The 21,975-nt window shown below is 40.0% G+C and overlaps 1 protein-coding gene across 2 annotated transcripts; it reads left to right on the top strand.

Annotated features, from left to right (window-relative positions):
* Positions 1 to 3,110: 3,110 nt before the first annotated feature.
* MBIP (MAP3K12 binding inhibitory protein 1) lies at positions 3,111 to 21,318 on the top strand. Of its 2 annotated transcripts, XM_050953947.1 has the most exons (9): positions 3,112 to 3,326; positions 7,975 to 8,094; positions 9,838 to 10,059; positions 10,158 to 10,254; positions 11,781 to 11,846; positions 14,127 to 14,279; positions 16,638 to 16,735; positions 20,186 to 20,224; positions 20,771 to 21,318. In XM_050953947.1, the coding sequence occupies exons 1-9, from the start codon at positions 3,201 to 3,203 to the stop codon at positions 20,873 to 20,875; spliced, it is 1,026 nt and encodes a 341-aa protein (XP_050809904.1). In that variant the 5' UTR covers positions 3,112 to 3,200; the 3' UTR covers positions 20,876 to 21,318. The 2 variants fall into 2 exon arrangements, with proteins under 2 accessions (XP_050809905.1, XP_050809904.1); XM_050953948.1 differs by lacking the exon at positions 7,975 to 8,094 and having other exon boundaries at positions 3,111 to 3,326.
* Positions 21,319 to 21,975: the final 657 nt, after the last annotated feature.

The following is a 21,975-nucleotide window of genomic DNA, read 5'->3' as shown; positions in this document are numbered from 1 at the left end:
CTTGTGCTGTGGGACTAAAAATAGTAATGTAGATATTCCTGCTGTGGCTAGAGCTCAGGCTCTGAAAAGCAGCAAGGGGAAAGGGCCTGAGAGTCTGCGCTGCAGTCCATGTGTGAATATCTACACTGCTATTTTTTGCCCCTGAGCCCGTCAAGCCTGAGACAATTGAACTGGGCTCTGAGATTCAGTGTCTCAAGCTTTTCTCTGCAGTGTAGCCATACCCTTAGATCTTTATGTAAGATGCAATTTTTTGTTCAACCAACTTACAAACTGTAGGCATTGGAATCCTCCTTTGAAATTAATCTCCTGTGGAAATGACCAGTATTTCCCTATTTCTGTTTTTTCAATGTACTGGGCTTGGTTGCTATGCGGAGACAGAGTATTTCTTAGGAAATATTTTCACTAAATAAAACGGTGTAAAGTTTTGTACAAATTCTACAGTGAGAAATGCCCTAGAAATATCTGCAATAATAATAATTAATTAATTTGTATTTCTATAGTACCTTTTACTCAAGAATCTCAATCTGCTTTACAGTGATTACCTCACATGGATATTGTGAGGCTAATTTAGAAAAGCATTATTATCCCTATGTTACAGATAGCAAAAATATGGGCGTGTCTTTACTGCTGAAAAACCACTGCATTTTTTTACCTCAAGGTATCTAATGCATGTAAGTTACCCTCAGATAAAAACATAGTAAAGACAAGGCATTTTAATTGTATCAAAAGGTAAACTCACCAATGTCAGCCTTATATCCCACTCTGGGTTTGATCTCATAGTACCTAGTCTTCACTGTGTTTTTCCTTTGGCATAGCTTTAGGAGGAGTAGGGAGGGAGATAACATCTGATCCAGCTGGGGCTACTCCTTTTCCCCCCATGATTCCTCAGGACCCAAAGTGATGCAAGGAAGGCCCCATTCTGAGGGAACTAGGCCTTCCCCTCACCCAGGGCCAGCTCCAACATTTTTGCTGCCCCAAGCATCGGAAAAAAAAAGAAAAAGCTGCGATAGGCAACACTTCTTCATTCTTAGGTGGCAATTTGGTGGCAGGCCCTTCCCTCCGAGAGGGACTGAGGGATCTGCCATTGAATTGCCGCCGAAGAGCCAGATGTGCTGCCCCTCTCCCTTGGCCAGCCCAAGCACCTGGCCCTGCCTTCACTTCCAACCATGTAGACTCAGGGAAGAGGAAAAACTCCAGCATGGCACCAGCCCAGGGACCAGAGACTGAAACCAGCAGAAGCACCTCTTGAAGTCCTGGGAAGATAGGTGAGCAAAAACCCACCCACAGCTGAAGGCCCCTCCCTTAGCTATTGAATCCAGGGCTCAAATAATTATGGGGGACAACTAATGAGAAAGCAGGGACAGGAATGAGGGGTACAGGGACACAAGCCAGGAGCCAGAAGGGAACACCAAGCAGAGAACCCCAGACAATGGCCACTGTTTCTCAAAGTGTTTGGGGACCAAGTGGACACAGCCCAGAGGAAGACAGCAGGAGCAACTGTAGAAGCAATTTCAGCAGAGAACTCTGGACACAGATGACACCATCAGTTCTTACTCTAGACGTTTTTCTCTCTCTCTTAATTTCAGACTCACTCGTACTGCCCTCCATCCTCTCTTCTCCCCATCTTTCTTTCATTCTCCCCCTCACCTCTCAATGTCCCTTCTCTCTTCCTTTGTTTTCCTTTCAGTTAATTCCTTCCTGCCTTCCCTCCTTACCTACTCCTGTCCTATAAGCCTCAGCCAAAAACTATAACAAAAAACCCAACCAAGCAACAGCTACAAAAATGTGTATGTAACATGTTGTTTACAAAGCATCATTTTGTTCAATCTGCTTGTATGTTATATCCCTTTGTCTCACTTTATATCTGGCTTGTCTATTCAGCTCTTTAGGACATTAATCAGCTCTTAGCTGTGTTTCAACTGTGCTTAGCAAAACAAATCCTCATTCTTAACTGTGGTCTCTAGATAACATTACTGTAATGTAAATAAAATAAAAAGATCTGGGTATGCTAGGTTCTGCTATGATGAAGTGTATGTGCATGCTTGCAAGGCACTTATGTGCAATGGTATAGCTCTGGCAATACCTTGTATAGGTGGCTGAAACTGCAGCACAGGGTGAGGCTGCTACAGGGTGAAAGGGTGGGCGAGAGTGAAGCAGGGTGAGTGCAAGTGGGCCAGGCTGTGGTGGAGCAGGACTAGCTGGGCAAAGCTTTGAGGGAATGAGAATGAAGCTACACTGAGTCCTGGTGGCGCTCAGGATTATTTATATAGAAACTCAGTAGCATATGAAGCTGATACCCGCAGCCAGACTGTGGCAAGTCACTGCTCTCAGCCATCCGCCCAAAATAATGAAGTTAGAGTCCAAGCTATTGTGTCTCTGAAAGAAGCAGGTGAAGAAAGCAGGGATGGGTGTGACACTGCTCTACAGTAAAGAACGGTGGTGGGCATAGGTTAGATCAGGCAGCTGCTCCAAACAAAAAGTTAAAGCTGGATCTACTGACCCCAAATTGTACCGTCCAAACTGCCCCAATCCAGCCATTCCTACTGAACCCACAAACCTGGAACCCAAAACATCCCAGCACAACTCCACAAGAACAACATTGCCCACATTGTCTATTTTGTCACACGTCTCGCAATACTTGGGTATTTTCTAAAAGGCCCCAGGTTATTACCCCAGAGCTCATCTTCCATTTTAAAAAACCAAGTCCCTAAGCCGTGTGGCTGCAGAGACAAGACTGAAAGGGTGACCGGGCAATGCTTCAACACGCGAAGCCACGACCCCCTCACGTACTGGGTCACGATTTTAAAGCCAGTCTCAGGGTGCCCGCTGGGGCCTGAATGACTCAGGGGGGTTGAACCCGCTGGGTGGCAAAGCCAGAGCCCGCACCAGTCCCGGGGCAGGCAGGGGCCAAGCACTGGCCGCCACCGCTCCGTGCTGGAGATGGGCTCTGCTAGCGGGCCGTGCCCTGCTTCGATAGAACCCCCGCGACTCGCCCGGGGCTCAGCAGGCCCCGCTACCCAGCGCACGCCCGGCCTAGAGCCGAGTCGAGGATTGGCCCCTCCGCCCGTCAGTCAGTCGGGCCTGTGGGCGGGGACAGATGCGGCACTCCGCCGAGGCGAGGCCGCCCGAGGGACTCGTCATCTCAGAGCGACGGCGGAGGGGTGGTCCCGGTCCCGGTCCCGGCAGCTTGGCCGGGGATCATGGCCGCCGTGGGGGAGTCTTGCCAGTGTCAGCCCGATGCCCACACGCCGGAGACTCTCGCCGCCCCGGCCGCCAGGGAGGTGCTGAGCGGCGCCCTGCGCTCCCTGCCCAGGCTGACGGGGCAGGTCAGTGGGGGCAGAGCGGTGCGTGGGCGGCGAGACCCTGCAGCAATAGCTGCGTAGGGCAGGGGGTGGTGCGAGTCCCTGCGGGCAGGGGAATGGGGGGTGGGCCCCGTTTGGGGCGGAGCAGCAGAGTTACAGGCAGGGGGGCATGGTGGTGGGGGGAGACCCCTCAGGAGCGGGGACGACAGCAGCTGTCCAGGGAGAGGGGATGAAAGTATTAACCAAGGACAGCAGGGGGTGTGCCTGGGGGGGCGGCGGAAGATAGGACAGTTTGGGTTTATTTGGTGAGAAATCGACTTGCAATTCATAATCCAGTAAAAGCTCCCTTATTTGGGGGAAGATCTGGGATTGCTTTCATGGTCGTTTAGTAATTGCTATTACCAAGGATCAGATATCATGCTGCTGCTTTTGTGATGGATAGTGTACAGACTCTCATTACTACTTCCTTCCATATTAACAGCAAAGCAAACGTGCTGCTGTTAACTGTGGATTTAAAAAAAAGTGATTATTGCCTGTGAAATATATGCCTAAATTTATGAATTTGTGTATGAAGGAAATATTTTTCCTGTGACAAAGTGTGTAGATTTTATCACACACAGCAGGTTAGTATGAATGTTGTCCACAAACCATTAAGTAGTCCATTATAACTTTGGAAAAAAAATTCAGGACACTTGAAGTTAGAACAACTAAGACTTTTGGCTTGGTTCTGCTGTTGTGGGGCATGATCAAGTTTCTTTAAGCCATATTTTTAGAAGTGGCTTCAATTTTAAAATCTAGAGCATGTTTTTAGAGGTGAGGAGAGCCCACCGTCATTAAGTGGTGATATTATAGTAGTGCTCAGAGGCTGTGATCAAAATCAGGGTCCACAGGCAGACACAGTCCTTGCCTCAAATTGTTTACAATCCCAAAAAAATCCCAATCCTATGAGCCCATGAGTGGAGCTTCTCAAATTTGTGAATTTAAACCATGCACAAGTGTTTAGGGCCTAAGATGAGAAGCTACATTTGAAGGGTGAGTGTGAGTGAGAAGGAGAAAAATATATACAACTTCAAACATTTTCTTAATCTTTTTGTAAAGTAGATATCTGCTTTCCCCAACTATTCCTCAGTCTAGCCATTAAACATGATCTGACATTTTTTCGTATTGGCAAAACTAAGTCTCCTCTCTTGCCATTTCCAGTGGGTGCTGCAGCTACTGTGCACCTTTAATAATCAGACCATAGTTATCGAAGCACTCAAATATTGAGGCACCCAAAATAAAGGGTCTGAAAACTTGGGCCTTAACCTTTATGTATCTGTTTTTTCTGTCTGTAAGAACACTAGCCTATCTCTCTAATAGGAATGCTGTGTGCATTGGTTAATGTTTATACAGTGTTTAGAGGTGGTACCGTGTTAAGAATTAGATGCATCAGACTAGCGTTACACAAAAACTTCCCTTTGTATTGTGGACAGCATTTTCCATAAATCTTCACTAATCACAACAACTGAGTAGGTGAAGAAAAAAATTACAGTAACATGCATATAACAGTGGTGATGGAACATAAAGAGCACTGTTCCTTTTGTAAAAGCAGCAAAGAGTCCTGTGGCGCCTTATAGACTGTTAGTCTATAAGGTGACACAGGACTCTTTGCTTTTACAGATCTAGACTAACATGGCTACCCCTCTGATACTTGTTCCTTTTGTGCTTCTCAACACTGCAGAAATGTTGACCTTGTATATAAAAAACAGGAGCTGGAACATATATGTAATGTAAACTAGGTTCTTGATGCTAAAGATGACACACCCTATGTAACAGCTTAAATCCTTGCATTTACTGTTGTTTTAAAAATGGTTAATCTCTATCCCTTATTCAGTACTTCACTGGTTACCCAAAGTTTGGCTACTTATAGGGCTGCATTTTAGATTCTGGGCCTAGTAGCACATGTGTAGTAAGGTCCATATGCTGATTTCGTAGAATTTAATGACAGTGGTTTGCTTCCACAACAGGGGTATCTTGTATAAAAATTGCTAGTCTGATGTTGTTTCGAGCCATAGGGATATCCATTGTGATGGAGTGACTTAAAGTCACCGTCAACTGCAACAAAATAGATGTCAGCCAATGCTAGTGTAGTAGTTGCAGAAACTATAACATTTCAGTCTATGACAGTCCTTACAAGTACTGTTAAGGCAAGAGGAAGCATTACTATAATATTAATTTGCTTATTCAGTATTTATTAGTGTAGTAATACACACAAAGTGTAAACTAGGTGAAGATGACTAAAGCATGACTATGAATAAAAGAACCCAACCTTTTCACTTACCCTTTTTAACTGTTTATCCCTAAATTATTCCCATTCAGAAATCTTGCTAAGTTTCTACACTTTAAACTGCCTGAATAGGAGCCCCAAAATATCAAGTGAAGTATACAACTGTTGCTGTGACTATTTGAAAAGAGGGATTGTTGAGGAGTACTCTTTTTAATGTATTATATGTGGTATATGTACTCCCACTGACTGTTAGCAGACACTATAAGTAACTATATCCAAAGTGTGTATTGTGTACTTTTTTTATGGAAACATTTTGCACAAACTGTGTGTATGCATGTATGCCTGATTAGCACCATAGATGTAGATAAACAATCTCATGAGCTAAATAAAATGTACATTAAGTTACACTTTCTTAAGGAAATAAAAGTTCAAAATGAGCATGCTTACCAAAACATGAATTTTCCTGATACAGTATGTGCAGGTTAAATACCAAAAAGAATAAAGCCTTGCTTTAAATATATCTAAAAATACTGGATATATCATATCTAGCTGAACCAAAAAATGGAAAGCTTAAACCTGTTGTGACTTTGTTGTTAGTTTTTAGAATTTTGATGCTGAGTAAGAAGAAAAATACAGTTTCATTATTTCACTAGTTTTTCTGCCTCTGTAAGAATTGGTGAGTTCCCGATCTCCTTTCCCATGTATTGGCTTGTTCTCTGATCTTGCACATTTACTCAAGCAGAACTGGAATGGGAATGGTGCCTACTTAATGATGCAGGATCAGGTTCATATTTTGTTTAGATATAACACTGCTATTGTGGTTCTTGTTTTCACTGCACGTATGTAAAGTAGTTTAATATTTGACTGCTTTGCCTCCTAATGTATTGCTAGCATTCTGTTTACTTTGTTCACATTTGATTCTCCCTACATATGTTGTGCGTTAGATGTATTTTTGCTTATTTCAATCTTCAATTGTCAGCCCTTTAAAAAAATTATCTGTTTTCTTACCCACATTTGATGCCAGTAGCTGGCCCCTACTTTTTTGGGGGGGAGGCGGGGGCGCACGGGAGGATATGTTAAAGATATTGTGCTTCAGGCATGCAAACTCAATTATCTATCTAGTTGTAGTCTAATTTTCTTTTTAAAAAATTGGGAGCTTGCACTATTTGTGAGCATCACATTGATCAAGCAGCACAAGTGTGAGAATGAAGTAGGAATTCTGGACCTGATTCCGAGTGTCCCTGAGTCATGTAACCCCTGTTGATTTAAATAGGAATTATGCCTAAGGCTAGAACTTATTAGTCACTTTTGGGGAGTCTTTTAATGCCTTATTTGGTTGGAAAACAACCTATTTGACTTTGATGGGAGTTGCCAAGTGCTTGATATTTCTCAGGATTAGGCCCTGTGAGAACAAGAAGTTTTATTGAAACAAAAATAAAGGTGGAAATGAAGAGCGTGCATGTATTTCATTAGTGATTAACAACAAAAAGTGTAGTGTAAAATGAAATTATTTTTATAAACATGCACATTGATTAGAGGTTTAATAGATGCATGATCAATGCAGTTTCTAAAAGCTAACTTCAATATGTGCATAATCTGTAAATTGTACATTGTTTTCGCTAAAGAGTATAATCTCAGGGCATTTGTTTATGTAGTATGAGTTTGCAATGGTTCAGTTGCATAGAAAGTTAAACTTTGATTTTTGAAGTAGATTTCATGGGCTGGAGAAGGTTCTGCTGCACAGTCTGCATTTTGCTTAACCTAGGGTTTTGTAAAGATTATTTATTTACGTAGGCTTCTTGCAAAAGAAAATACAATTTACATTCATTTTAGACTAAAACCTGATCTGTAAGCGTGCGTAGTGCCCACACTTCTCAGCACACCTCAGAATCAAGGCCATAGTTTATTTAAACATACTGGTAAACAAACACACATTTTACCTATTTTTGTCCCACTGTTTGCAAAGCAATAATCTCTACGAAACAGGCATATTGGTGGCTTGGTCTTGTCACTAGCTATGCTGTCAAACCAGCTAAAATAAAAGCAAGCTACAGTAATAAAATATTTTATTGTAACAGTTGATAGAAGTTGATTTGATGGACTGACTTAATTCTTGACAGAGATTAAAAGGCTAAATTAATGCAATAAAAATGGCATTAACTAAAGAGTATTTTTTTTTAAAAATCAGACTTCATGCATACATGTAGTGATTTGAGGAGTGTCAGTTACAATTGAAGTTTCAATGCAAGACTAACATTTTTAAACCATTCTTCTTCTCACATAAAAATGCAGTCAACAGGCTGAGAATTTTTGTTACCCCATAGAAGTCCCATATACTTCTATGACATTCTGTAATACAGCATAATGATGTAATTTTTGTAATGATGCTTGTTTGCCCTTTTGAAGCTTAACCTTGGAGATGATGTGGTGAAAATTGTAATCGATTGGAGCAAGCTTCAAAGTACTTTGGCACTCCAGCCTACATTGCTCTTTAGTGCACTTCAGCAACATATTTTATATTTGCAGGTAAATATTTTATCGTACACTTAAATGCTGATCTCTTTGGTCAAGTTTAAAGTAGCTAGATTATATGCACTGCATAATTTCAGTTGTTTTGATTTAGTATTGAAGTATTTAAATTGTGAAGCATGCAAATATATTCTACATTTGGGATTCCACTACACTTCATAGGTTCTCAAACCTGTTATCTTACAGAGTTGTCAGAACAGTTGTGGGAATAGCCTGCAAGGACACTATGGGTAAGCAGATTGAACAAATGCAGCCCCATTGATTTCTAGACTTGCATTGTAAATTCAATACATTTCCATCTATGGTGGGTTATAATTAAGCAATAAGACACGGCAGGTGTGTGTCATGCTATGATAATGATTCCATGCCTTGGGTGAGTTTTGAGGCTCATGGAGTGCTTTCAGTGGTTCAAGAAGTGACATTATCCCAGCATGACACATCCTGGAGTGTCTTACTGCAATTAAACATATTTTCAGCATAGGTTTTAACAAGAAAGTAATTTCTTTGACATGTCTCATTTTGCCAAGTAGCCAGTCACTGCATTTTTCTTAACTATTTGAAACTTTTTGGCCCTATCAGAAGTAGCAAATAATCACACACTATAATTTAGTTTAGTTTTTTTTTTTTTGGTTTTGGTTGTTTTGGACAGTCAATAGCTAAACAGAATTGAGCCCTTGCCATGTCGTGGTCTGACATCTGAAGGAAGTGGTGATTTGAATACATTTCAGTTTTTCATTTTATCTGTTCAGTGAATGATTCCAAGTGTATTGTATTTGGGGGGGACAGGGTAAAATTAGAGGAACTTATTAACTTGCTAGTCTACAGGATAAAAAGGGCCTTTGTTTTACACATCAAGAGTCTAATATGACAAACAAAAAAAGACAAAATGCAGGATTAAAAGCACGTAAAAATTACTTGCAGTCTCCTTGAATTTAGACATACTAATTTCACTCCTTTTCAGGAAATTAAACTGGTAGAAATTGTCCTGTTATAAGTAATAGTTAATCCTAGTTTTGTAGGGGAAAAAGAAGCTATAAAATTCAGGGAAGACTTACGTGGGTGTGGGGGTGGGGGGGAATAAGGGGAGACATGTACTACAATTTATTTTTTTGATAGGCTTTTGTTTTTACATCTTGTGCAGGAACATCCAGTAGAATGATAAGCATTTATTTTGCTGCTACGGCTACCAGTGCTTTCTCTCATTTAATTTTGTAATATAAGTAGGTAATCAGCCATATCAAGGAAAGCATGATGGTTTAGCATAACACCTATATTTCGTTTCTGTGTTGTCTCATATGCTTTGGGCAACTGCAGTTTCAAGTGGAGAATCTCTAGTGATGTAGTGATAAAGTAAGGGCTTTACAGAGTGAGAGCATTGGCTCTCGTGTTAAGGAGGAAAAATACTAAGCCTAGTGTTCTGAGTAGGCATCTGAATGACATGTTAATTAAGTGTCATTGGTGGCGAAGGCTGAAGCTTTGATTTGCTTTATAACAGATGAGCAGCAGACAGATTTGCTCAGACATTTTGGATGTTTTCAGTTTCTCATATACAAACATGTAACAGGCTAGGGTCATAAGGGCATAACATTTGGAAGTACAATATTTTTAGTTTTTTATTGAATTGTATATCAGGTTGATATTATATGGTGTCTCAAATTATTTTAACCAGTCTGTTTTAGAAATTGTGATGAGAAGCATGTTGCCATTTTGAACCCTACCATATATCCTTTTTTGTTTCAGCCTCTTTTAGAAAAACTCCAGTCAATGATTAAAGAGGAAAATATAGTCCCTGTTGAAGATGCGGATAAAACAGAAGGCAAGAAGTTAGATACAAATTCAAAGTTATCCAATAATACCTCACAGATAGAAGAAAAATATACAAGTTATGATTCAGGAGATCTGAAAGAGGCTCCTATTAATTTTGACTCAGAGGTGGTCCAGATAAAAGCTGGAAAAGCAGAAGTAAGTGTCCATCTTGCCTAGATTTGAGAAATGCCATTTTTTTCACTTTGAATTACAACAATGAAATAGATACATGTCACCATGTTTATTACCTGCAGATTGACAGGAGGATATCAGCCTTCATTGAGAGGAAACAAGCTGAGATCAATGAAAATAATGTCAGGGAATTTTGCAATGTTATTGATTGTAATCAAGGTAATTATCCAACCAGAGTTTAATCTTCCTAGCAATTTAAACATTTGTTTTAAAATGTCATTTATATTTAAAAACCAAAAACTTAACTTCATTTTTAAAATGAAGACCATTTGTACGTGAGATGTGGAAATTGGATAGAGAAAATGCAGAGACTACTCTCCCAATACTAGTCTTGTCTTTCTAAGTTTCGTGGAGTCCCTACTGATGGAGAGGAGCTGTTGCTATATTTAAAAAACTGCAGAGTATATAATCAGATGCCCTCATTAATGAAGATACTTCCTTTTTAAAGTCAACAATTACAATAACTTTATAAAGTAACCCTAAATTAAGTTAATGGAGGAGAATTGCAGTGCAAATAATGTCTTACCAATTGTATATTGAAAGTCTAAACTTAGAGAAGTGTAATATTAGTTTGATTAAAAGAGAATATTTCATTGTAACTTATTTAAATTACTAGAGGGTTGAATTAAAAGAAAAAATATGAAGGGTCTTAAGTCAAGTGGTTTGTTTGTTTTTTAAATGTGTCCTACTTAATAATAATATCCAGAGTAAAACAATTATAGAAGTGTTTTGAAGAGACTTATTTATAAATGAGTAAAATACCGCAGTTTTCCTACGTCCTCTAGTTTCCTCCCAGTGTCTGTTTACCCAAATATCACGTAAGTAATTGTTGTGCATGCTATGTTTTAAATCTCAAAGATCACTGTTTTATAATTTCATAAGTGTTGGAATGAAGAACATTCTAAAAAGTTAAACATTCAGAAATGTTAAAGGTAAATAGACTGTTTAAGAGGTGCTAGATAATAAAATGTCACTTTTAAAAGTTATATTAAGTAAGCTTACATGCATAAGAATTGATTCTAGAACTTCTCTATGCTCATTTTATTATAAAACATAAATATAGCTCTAAATACATGGACAAGAATAAAATACAAATGCTAGAATATGAAAGGAAATGAGAGATGGGCTCTGTTCTTAGCTGGGGGGGGGCAGGTGCTAAAATTTTACAAGCTACAAAACTACTACTATTAATAATGACAAGCCACAAATATAGATAAGGGAAAGTGGAACAAGGTGCTGTACTCTACACTAAGAAGGATTCATGGAAGAAACTAGCTTTAAGGAGGGACTTGAAGAAGAAGAAGAAGAAGGGTTTATGGACAGAGACAGAAAACCAAACCTAAAGTACAGGTGGAAAGAAAAGGAAACAATGAGTAGGAGATATGGAGAAACAAATGAACCAAGGAGATGAGGACAATTAGAACACAAGTAGATTGGAACAGGTTATGGTTCTAATCCTGCAAATGTTTACACATGTGAATAATTTTATACAGGTGAGTAGTCTCATTGAACTCAATTGGTCCACATGTGTATAAGTGTTCACAGGAATGGGGCCTAGGCCTTTCATACCTTGGAGGAAGAGGAATTTAAATTTGGTGTGCCAAAAACCAAAAAGCCAGTGATCAGAGTATTTTAATTTACAAATATGCATTCAGGGTCTTTTTTTTTTTTTTTAATGTCCTTAGAGAACAGCTGTGCCAGAACAGATGCAGTTTTCACACCTTATCCTGGATTTAAGAGTCATGTAAAGGGTAAGCAGTAATCTATGTACTTTGTTTTCAAAATATATTTGCCACAGTGAACACTGTCCAGGTGGAGACAATGCCAGATCAAATGTGGCTCAACCAAAATGTGTACTTTTTGTATAGAACATTAAAATATCATGGAAACGTTTATATTGACTTTCAGTCTAATAAAACCAGTTGTGAATATTCCCCCTGCAAAGTTTCCACCCCAAAGCCAGCAGCATGGTGCTAGTGCATGAGAACCTAAAGGTGTGTTTTACCAGAAGCAAAAAATAAAAGTCTGTCTTCATTGTCTGAGATGAAAGATTAAAAAAAAATCCCAGTTTTTAGGTGAAAAATTATTTGCATTTAACATTCTGAATTGATTTTTTTTTTTTAAAAATTGTGAATGTCCCTCTAAACAAAATAGTTGTATTGAAATGAGAGGCAAGCCCAGCTTAAGTTATAATTACAGAATTATTGTACTGCAAGGCTTTACATTTTCTTCATTATCACAGAGATTGCTCAGCTATTAAATGCTCCTTCACTAGCAGCTGAGTGGGCATTGCCAGATGAGGAAGAAGAGACTGCTCCAGCCATCCTGAATGGAAGGTGTTGATCTCTTCTCCATCCCCATTTACTTCATTGGCCAATGTTGCAGGAGGTCTTAAACCCTTGCCATCTCCTCCCAGTACTGTTCTGTGATAATGGAGAGGGTACAGCAGCACGGCATGGGAGGGGACAACCCAGCAAGCAAGATTCTCCCCCCAAAAAAAAGTCTCAAGGGGGGAAAACCGGGGAAAAATAGAAAAAAGGTATATAAAATAATCCTTATACTCGGTCTATTTAGGGAAATATATGACCTCCATCGCTGTAGTATCTGAATACCTCACAGTCTTTAATTCTCCCACCACCACAGGAGGTAGAGAAGTACTGCTGTCCAGACACAAAGAGGCTAAGTGTTTTGCCAAAAGTCACACAGGAAGTCTGGAAGAGCAGGGAATTGACCCAAGATCTCCCAAGTGCTGAAATTAAGTGTGCAAAAATGTGCCTGATCAGTGCTGTCTAGGCACATGTACAACTTATTTGAAATACAACAATAAAAGTACCTCCCCTTCTGAAAATTGAAAGTCTACCTGTGCTACCCACTCAGTCATCCTTTTAGAAGAAGTCTAGGATAATACAGTGGATTAGTGTCATAGCATGTTGCAAAGCTTAACCATTTTCTGTTGTGCCAGGAGGAAGATTGGAGAAGTGAGGCCCAGAGTTAAGGTCCCCTTCTTTTGTTAGTTGAAGTGTCTTGACTTCAGCACAGTGTTATTGAAGAGGTTGCCCAGACCCATACTGTTCAGACCTTTTGATAGGTCAAAACCAGCACATTTATTTGCACCTGGGAAAGAATTGGAAACAAAGACAATGCAGACTCTGTAGCACAAGTGTAAGATGCTCTCTGCTTGAAATGCTCAGTAAGCCTACAGCAGCATGCTGCACCATCTGAAGTTTCCTGAATAGTGTTCAGGTACAGCCCGGTGCTGTAAGACCACCTGGAAGAATGGATAATGTTATTTGTGGACTTTGACACACAGATTGGTAAAGAGATTTTGACTTGGTTGGAAAAAAACGTGCTTGGCCACAGCTATGTGATCATCCAGAAGCAGCAAAGGATCCAGCCAGACTTCCAAGTTGCAAACCCAAATAACACAACATTGAGAACTCCCTTGCTAATATTTCTGCTAATTCTTGTAGTTTTTTCTCCTCCTATATTCTACTTGTTAACATAGTGGTAGTTGTAATGCAGCCCATAATGTTAGGTCATGGCTTTTTCTCGACTTTGCTTCCCACTCACACTAGCTCTAGCCAATCATTACTTTAGATTGGATGATATTTGTTTTTCAGCTACTAATCTAACTGTTGCTGTTATTGAGATTAGTAGCTAAAAGACAAATAAAACTTGACTCAAAACATTCTTGAATGTTTGCCACATGGAAGTGTGAAGAAAAATTGCCACTCTTTGTCTGAGGCAAATTAATGCTTTGAGTTATTTTTATCCATACCTAACTTTTTAGTTAGGCAGCATAGTTTAAGAAATGCATTTTACTGAACCTCTAGTCTTCAATGTCTTTACTACAACTTTTAATGTGATGAAAGTCCCAAAGTTAGCTTGGTTATCACAGTGAAGTTAGTAAAACTACTGTATTAAAATCATCATTGATTAAAAACATATTATTACGTAAATGAAATAGTTCTTGATATGAGAAGCTGACTACATGTGCTTGTGTGGTAGTCGTGTAACCTTTTTTAACCTAGTTTCTAGAGTTGTGAATACCTATGGTCCACAGACTAGATCTGAAGGAACACATGGGTCCAGTCATAAAGCAAGTATCCTGCTTCGTGACTGTGGAAACCAAGTGGTAGAGGAAAGACTGCAAAACATTGAAGCTCATTTACGGTTACAAACAGGTTTGTACTATATGCTTTAATTGTGTAATTAAGATTTGATTGTATTGTAATCACTAATATAGTACAGTTAGGCAAGGTTTCAAGTTCAGTCTGTGACTGTGGATTGCATGCTTTTCAGCACATCTCTGTAGTAGTAGGTGGCAGAATTTTCTCTGTAAGGGTCAGGCTAGCTGAAACACTGCAAGGTGGAGGTAAGCTGTCTCAGTCTCAACTCAGTTCCTATCCATCTCCACTCAACTCCTGGCCAAGTCAACAGCCTTGAGAAAAGCCTCAAGTTCATCTTTCTTCTCTCTTTAGCAACTGCACAGGAAATCCCCAGGTGTCATAGTGTGACCTGCTTTAGACACCCACTCCCTGATTCTTGTTTCAGAGGAGTAAAAAGGGGGCAGGGATTTTTGCAGGGTTGTTCTCTGCTCACCAGCAGTCAGAGTAGCTCTCTCCTAGCACTGCTACCCTTCTACTGCCACTGCAGTAAAGACAGCAGCACTAGGAGGAGTGAGAGGGGAGCAGTTTTAAAATATAGCTGCTGAGCAGAGAGCAGCCTTGAAGGAAGAAAACTTTCCCAGCCATAAGGGGAAACAGGGAGAAAAACTTTGAAACCCTGACCAGGACTTGCTATGACTTTTTGTGACTGGCTTTCCAAATACGGTCTGTGTGTGCTCCAAAAGTAGAGAAGAAAGTTAAAACTCAACCACAGCTTTAATGTTTATTTCAATACTGCCTTGGCAAGGATTGGGTTAGATTCTTTAATGGAATCAAATCAGAGCTGGAAATGATGTAAGGTGAAGATGTGGATGGGCAGCCAATAGAGGGAATAAAAGCATGGTGGGGCCATGTAGTTACTACTTTGAAAAAAAAAAACAACAGATGAAATATGTCTCCAGTGTACCACACTCATGTTTACCTTTCATCCTGAAAGCTGCTACTGGCCTAAATACTTATCCAATTTATAGACTGCCATGTACTATAAGATCTGCCTCATCACGTTGCATGTTTTTGTATGGTCAGTTCTGTTTAGTACATGAACAAGACAGCTGAGTCATAGGCCAAGATGCTGTGGTAAAATCCCAGGAGACATCAGGCTGTCTTTTTCAAACCCTTCTCCCATGACCTTGCTCCTCCACAATATACCCCCTCCCCCTGCAGTGAATTAGGCAACTGTTGTCAGGACACCTGTTCTTTCACTTCTAGTGGTGAATTCCCTCCAGTGCAGTTCTAGATATCTATACTTGGACCCATAGGTGACCAGTCACCACCTGCTCTCTGCTGATAGCCATTAGCTGTGTCCTGTTTGAAGTGGTGATGCTTGGTGCACTACCACATGGGATTGTAGGTTTCCACATAATCAGTAGAATGGTGGTGCATGAGGCACTTGCTGATGTCTAGTTGCACATGGGCAGCTATCAGAATGAACAGAAGATTAGTGAATAGAGTAAAATACATGCTACTAACTAATGGGTTTGCCTTTTAAAATTTACCAGTATTAAGTCTCCTGTAGCCTACTGTGTGGGTTTTTGTTTTTTTAAATCCTAGATGCAACATGCATAAAGAGAGACTTAGGTTTCTTTTAGAGTTAATTTTGTTTTTCAAAATCATTGCTGTTCTAAGCTATGAAGGGTTTTAGAACTAAAGTATGTCTCAAAAAAAATCCATTTGTCCAACCACCACTAGTGCTTAAGTCTGTAAGTTCTGCAGAACTTACATTCACTAAAAACAATTTCTAGCCCTGGAGATTGGAAAGATAACTTTCATGTGTCATCTGCAGACAGCTCCAGTACCTCTGCTCATAGCTCTGCAGACAGTTCCAGAACCTCTGCACACTAGTCAGTATGACTGCTGCCTTTCAAAACACTGCTAGCTTCAGTTTCATGTTCCTGCATTTTTGTGAAGCAGTGAGATGGAAACAAGGACTAGAGTTACTTGAGGCATCAACCTCCTCTTCCCCCTACCCCCCCCCCCCAAAAAAAAACACATAGGAGAAGGGTAAAGAAGCTGAGACTCCTTCTTTGCAGCTGCAGAATAGAAAGTGGCAAATCTTACCCCTCCCACTAGGTAGAGAGGATGGAATTTTAAATTCACCAGACATTGGAGGCTAATGAATGAGCTTCCACTCAGGACCCAGGAACAGCACCTTAGTAGAAATTCCAGCAACATTTCCTCTCCTGGCAGCTGAATAGGGGTTGGCTTCTCATCAGACCATATTGGTTACCCTTCCCCCTATTTTCCCACCCACCTTTTTCGTCTCATCTTCTGGCTAGTAGGTGAATTATTCAAGCCCTACTATGAAGTTTAAGCTTATAGTAATGTTAGTTATTCAGATGGTTTCCTGACTCTTCCTATTTCGATTGTTACATCAAGGTGGTCCAGTACCTAGAGATATTTATCAGAGAATTAAAAAGCTTGAAGATAAAATTCTTGAGTTGGAAGGAATGTCCCCTGAATATTTTCTATCTGTGGTAAGTAATTCTCTCTAACTTCCATTATTCAGCACACCTAAATATGCTTGGGTCTTTTTGTTTTCTTAAATCTTTGATATAGGAAGTAGATCTTATGAAGTTATATTGTTAGATACTATTTTGATAGTTGTGTGAACACTTTTTTCCATAGAAATATGAAATTTCTAAACTACAAAAACTTAAATTGAGCAAAAGTATGATTTTCATTCTGGTGACTGTCTTGCTTTTATGCACAATATGATTACATTTTAATGGCCATAGAGAATTAGTGTTCAGAACTGGTGTGAGGAACAGCGCTATTGCCAGCTCACAATGTTTTTTTCGCAAGTGACAAGATTTCAGGAGATGCTGGGACTCCTTTCTCAATGACACAAGTAGTTCCAGCACCCTTGCAGAGCCAATCCCTTCTAATTGCTCTTTCCTCTCCTGTGAGAACAGCAAAGAGCCATGCAGCTCAAAGCGGTTCCACTCCCTCCTGTGAGAGAGATGGACAGGATGATACCTCTGTTCCTCCCCCTCCTTCTGTGGCACTGAGCTTGGAATAAGGAGGGGGAAATGAGGAGCCCACTGCACCTCCCCCAATCTGCCAGCCTGTGAAGGGGGAGAGGGGACCCTGCTATAGCTTCTCCAAGCTTGGGAGAGGGGTGTGAAGAATTCTAGGAGGAGCAGAAGTGAGGCTAATGTAGGGAGCTGAACTGAGGGGGACTGACAGGAGCTGAAGTGATGGTGGGAGACAGAATTAATTGCTGGGCAAGTTATGGGGAGATAGAGGTGAGAGCTTCTGTAGCAGGGGCCAAAATCACCTTTCCCAATGAATTTGGGAGTGTTGGCAAAACTAATTATCTCTCACAGTGGGAATTGGCAGGAGGAGGTTCAAAAATCAAGAGACTGAAAAAACAATATCTTTGTCTGAAAAATGATTTTCGAGCTCTTGAAATTGGTAATTCTGGAATAGGGAAGGGATGACAGACAATAGCATGGGAAGATGGATAAACTGCTTGGAGATTATCTATTTTATGTCATTCAGTGCTTTTTTTAAGCTAGTCTTCAGACCAAATTCTGTCAGTAAGTGTGCATAAACAGTGAAAGTTGTGTATATTTGTCTTTCTGAAATATGGAAAATTAGCAAACAAATGTAATGCTTCCTCCGGCACAACAGTGCATAGTTAAGTAAAAAGAGAGTATATAGGTGCATCAAAGACTCTATTTTTGCACTATATGAAAGGCTTAAACCACAGCAGGAAACAATTGAACTGGCTTCACAAAAAACTAGCACATGGACAAAGTGAAACTGGAAAAGGTGTTTCTCTAATGCCCAGTTACAGAACTCTTATTATTTGGAATATTGGTAGCTAAAAGTTTTGAAATTGATTAGCTTCAAGTTGAATGTCTTTTTATAAATGCATAGAACTGCTATTGAGAGTGATTCAAAACTTCGTGTAGTATAGGCCTTTTCAACAAGTGTCTGATTCTGGGATCCAGTTCTTTAGTTTAACTCATATTTGAAGTTCCTAGCCAGTAAAATACACATTTGGGCTGCACATTAAACTTTCAATTTTAATTTATCTTTTTACTCCCCTGGGGGCTTCAGCTTCCCGTTGGAAATGTAGGAGACAGCAATCTGGTTAGGGTAGAAGCTACAGAGGATGGAGGCAAGTGGCTCAAAAGTGCCCTGCCTGAAGGCTCCCTTCTTCAGGAAAGGGAATCCAGGCCACTGAGGAGGCTTGTAGAGGCAGAAATCCTGCATTTCAGAAGAGGGCAAGGGACATTTGCAGGGGACTGAGAAGTAGGTACCCAACAAGGCCATCTGCCCTGTTTAAGGGGGAACATAAGAATGGCCATACTGGTTCAGACCAGAGGTCTGTCCAGACCTATATCCTGTCTTCCAAAAGTGCCAGTGTCAGGTGTTTAGGAAGGAATGAACATAACAGATAATCATCAAGTGATTCATCCCATTGCCCATTCCCTGCTTTTGGCAAACAGAGGTTAGGGACACCATCCCTGCCCATCCTGACTAATAGCCATTGATGGACCTATCCTCTATGAACTTATCTAGTTCTTTTTTTGAACCTGTTATAGTCTTAGCCTTCACAACATCCTCTGGCAAGGAGTTCCACAGGTTGTCTGTCAGAGAGAGAAGAGGCCTGGGATTCAGCTGTTACCTTGCAGAACTGCAGAGCTGCTGATGGGGTTGATAGGGAGGGTATACTGAGTGGGCAAAGGAGGGAACCCTGCCTTGGCTGTTACTACCTGTTAATTACCTTGAGAAAAATGTTTGTTCTTCAGTTCTCCTGCTCTCCCTCCCGTGTCACTAAAATGGACTGGCCCTCTCTCCTGGATTTTCACTTCCTGACTGAATATCTCTCCTAATGACACCAGCAGAAGAGGCAGCCTTCTGGTAGAAAGAGTAAAACAGCAATACTTTAAATTTTAAATATAACCCTAAGTTTTTACATTGGATTTCTCTGTGCTGTACATGGAGCTACACCGTGAGACTATTTGGAAATTAAAGGTAGTGCAGGAGAAAGCTTTCTGCTTAACATGTTGAGTTTCCCACATAAAGTGCTTTGGGATCTTCTTTGGGTACCAATAGGTGTTTGGTTGGAATTTACAGTAGCAGTGGTATGGCTAGTGTAGGTCAGTGTCTAGACTGCCAGCAGTATATTGGTAGTCTGCATGAATGTTTGCACCATTGAAACTAGCAGTGGTGAGAAACACTAGCATGGAAGGCATCCACTAAATATCAAACTACCCTGTTACCTCTAAAGGTGGTCTTCGTTTAGGATATGATTTGGGTATACAGGCTGTGCAATGTAAAGAAGTTTGAGCAGCTTCTGGCTGTTCTCTGGAAAAGTAGCAGCTTCTGGCTGTTCTCTGGAAAAGTAGTAGGTGGTTTGATTTTTGCCTGAGATTTCTCCCACCCCTAAAATTCACTTAATTGAGGAGGATTTCTTGGTATGTATGGAATGATGGTCAGCATTCCCTTCAGTGTGCTGAAGACTTACTCCCTGTATCAGTGATAAAAATAGAGCTTGTAGCTTTTAGACTTTGGGGGGAGGGATAGCTCAGTGGTTTGAGCATTGGCCTGCTAAACCCAGGGTTGTGAATTCAATCCTTGAGGGGGCAATTTAGGGATCTGGGGCAAAAATCTATCAGGGGATTGGTCCTGCTTTGAGCAGGGAGTTGGACTAGATGACCTCCTGAGGTCCCTTCCCACCCTGATATTCTATTCTATGATTAAGGAATCCTCTGTGGATGCTATATTAATAGTAGTGGGCACCACCATGCCACTCAGAGGGAGCACCAGGGATGCAGGACAAGACCCCAGGTTATGGGGAAAAGCAGATGAAAGGGGTAGGGAAGGGCCCCCACTTGGTCTGGCCTAGGATCTCACAACACCATGATCTGCCTCAATATATAAAGTCTGTGCGTAATCTTTATTCCCTCTAGAATTTTTCTGGCAAAAGGAGGAAGGTCCAACCACCCCATGTAAGTGCCATTAACTTTTACTTACCTTAATTTATGAAATGCTTATAACTGCAGAGTAGTTCCACATTTTACTACAGTATTGTCAAAGTGCACAGCCAACATAATTGCTTTCTGTGTAGTTACTGAGTTCACTTCAAATATCATTTTTTCAGCTGTGTGGTTATACATATGTTTAGTGCACAAATTTTAAATATTTTAGTAGAAAATCTGTCAAGCAGTAGTGTGTAGCTACTTTTGAGAAGTCAGATACCTACCCTAAACTTTATCTGGTTTTCATCAATTGTTAAAGTAGTTTGGCAACAGAACAAATGATGTTTAAGAGTCAAATATTCAGCCTTTTTTGTTCCTGCTAAATTGAGGTAGTTACAAGATCTCTGTAGGTAACTCTTCAGTTCTTAAATTTCTGAACATACAGTATTTTCATCTTAGCACTGAAACATCAGAGTTTCAGTATGGAATGACGACTCCTGTAGTAAAATGTGAAGCTGTGCTTGAACATGTGTGGCAATTCCAATGTGTAAATTATTGGTTTTTTTTCCAAAACAGAAATATTCGCTGGCTGAACTTGATGAGAAGATCACTGCACTTAAACAAGCACTACTGAGAAAAACAAATGAAGCAAAGTCCAAGGAGGTTGATGAACTTATTTGATGAACTTTCCTAAATAAGCTCATCTCGTTTTAACTTAGACTTATGAGTACTCTTCACCCGGGATGACTTCAGTAATGAAAATAAAGCTTACATATTAATTCTCTTGTTTGGATGTTTTTGGAAACTTGCTTTTAATTTTGTAACAGTATTGCCCAAAAAACGTATATCAAGTTTCTTAGGTTTTTTTTTTTAAATGATGAATGCATTGAAAGTAGCATTCTAAAAGTCTGTTCCCTTCTGTTGTAAAGGAGGATCTACATTAGTATTCAGTGTGAAAAACTGCTTTAATTTAACTGTGCAAAATCTGTATTTCATCTGTGCTTTTCTGGATCAGAGGGAAATTTTTTGAATAATGATATTCAGAAGGGCTACCTTAACTAAAATGTCAGTGTTGATGTAAGTAACAAGTAATTTTGTGAAATAAAATACTATGTGTGAGTGAATTTGTCATCTTAGAAAAAGAAATAGGGTATCACAAAATCAAGAGTATGCACAGGAAGAGCAAATTGTGTTGGTAAATGTTTGTCATTCTCTCCCAGGCTTCAGAAATATACACCCATAATGTCACTAGACATAAAAAGATGTGATTAGACAAATCATACAAGGTGTATAGAGGCAGACTGCACCCACTTTTCAATAGCCCTGTAAAGACTGACCACAATTAGCTAACTAGGATTTAAACACAAAATAAAAAAAGTTTCTGTTAACCCATGAGCTAATTTTTTTTAATGCTACTTAATGCATTTTTAAATATTCCCTAATCTAGACCAGTCACTCATTTAATAAGCTGATTAAATGTATGAATGTAGGGCCTTGTCTACACAGAACAGTTTTGGGTTTTTTTTAATAAATTGCTTTGCATCCATGTGAAAAAAAAAACTTGAGTTATGTGGTATCTTATCCCACATCAGTTAAATCTGCTTTGGAAGTGAAATAACTATTCCCAAATGAGGGTCTCTTTCTCCCCTCTCCCCAATGAGGTTTGTGTGGATGTAACAATATTTTGCTTCTGGAAGCCCTGCCATTGGTATCCCATGTGGCATTGCTGCACAAGTCTTAACTGTGTGCCCTCTACTGTTTTGAGGTAATCTAGACTCAGT

The sequence above is a fragment of the Gopherus flavomarginatus genome, chromosome 5 (assembly GCF_025201925.1).
Source record: "Gopherus flavomarginatus isolate rGopFla2 chromosome 5, rGopFla2.mat.asm, whole genome shotgun sequence".
Taxonomy (NCBI): domain Eukaryota; kingdom Metazoa; phylum Chordata; order Testudines; family Testudinidae; genus Gopherus; species Gopherus flavomarginatus.
This window is presented reverse-complemented; position numbering and strand designations above follow the sequence as displayed.

Excerpts from the sequence above, each read along its gene's own strand:
- MBIP (XM_050953947.1), top strand. The coding sequence starts at position 3,201 with ATGGCCGCCGTGGGGGAGTCTTGCCAGTGTCAGCCCGATGCCCACACG. Across the intron at positions 16,736-20,185 it reads CTGAATATTTTCTATCTGTG|AATTTTTCTGGCAAAAGGAG; the intron begins GTAAGTAATTCT and ends TATTCCCTCTAG. Across the intron at positions 20,225-20,770 it reads GGAAGGTCCAACCACCCCAT|AAATATTCGCTGGCTGAACT; the intron begins GTAAGTGCCATT and ends TTTCCAAAACAG.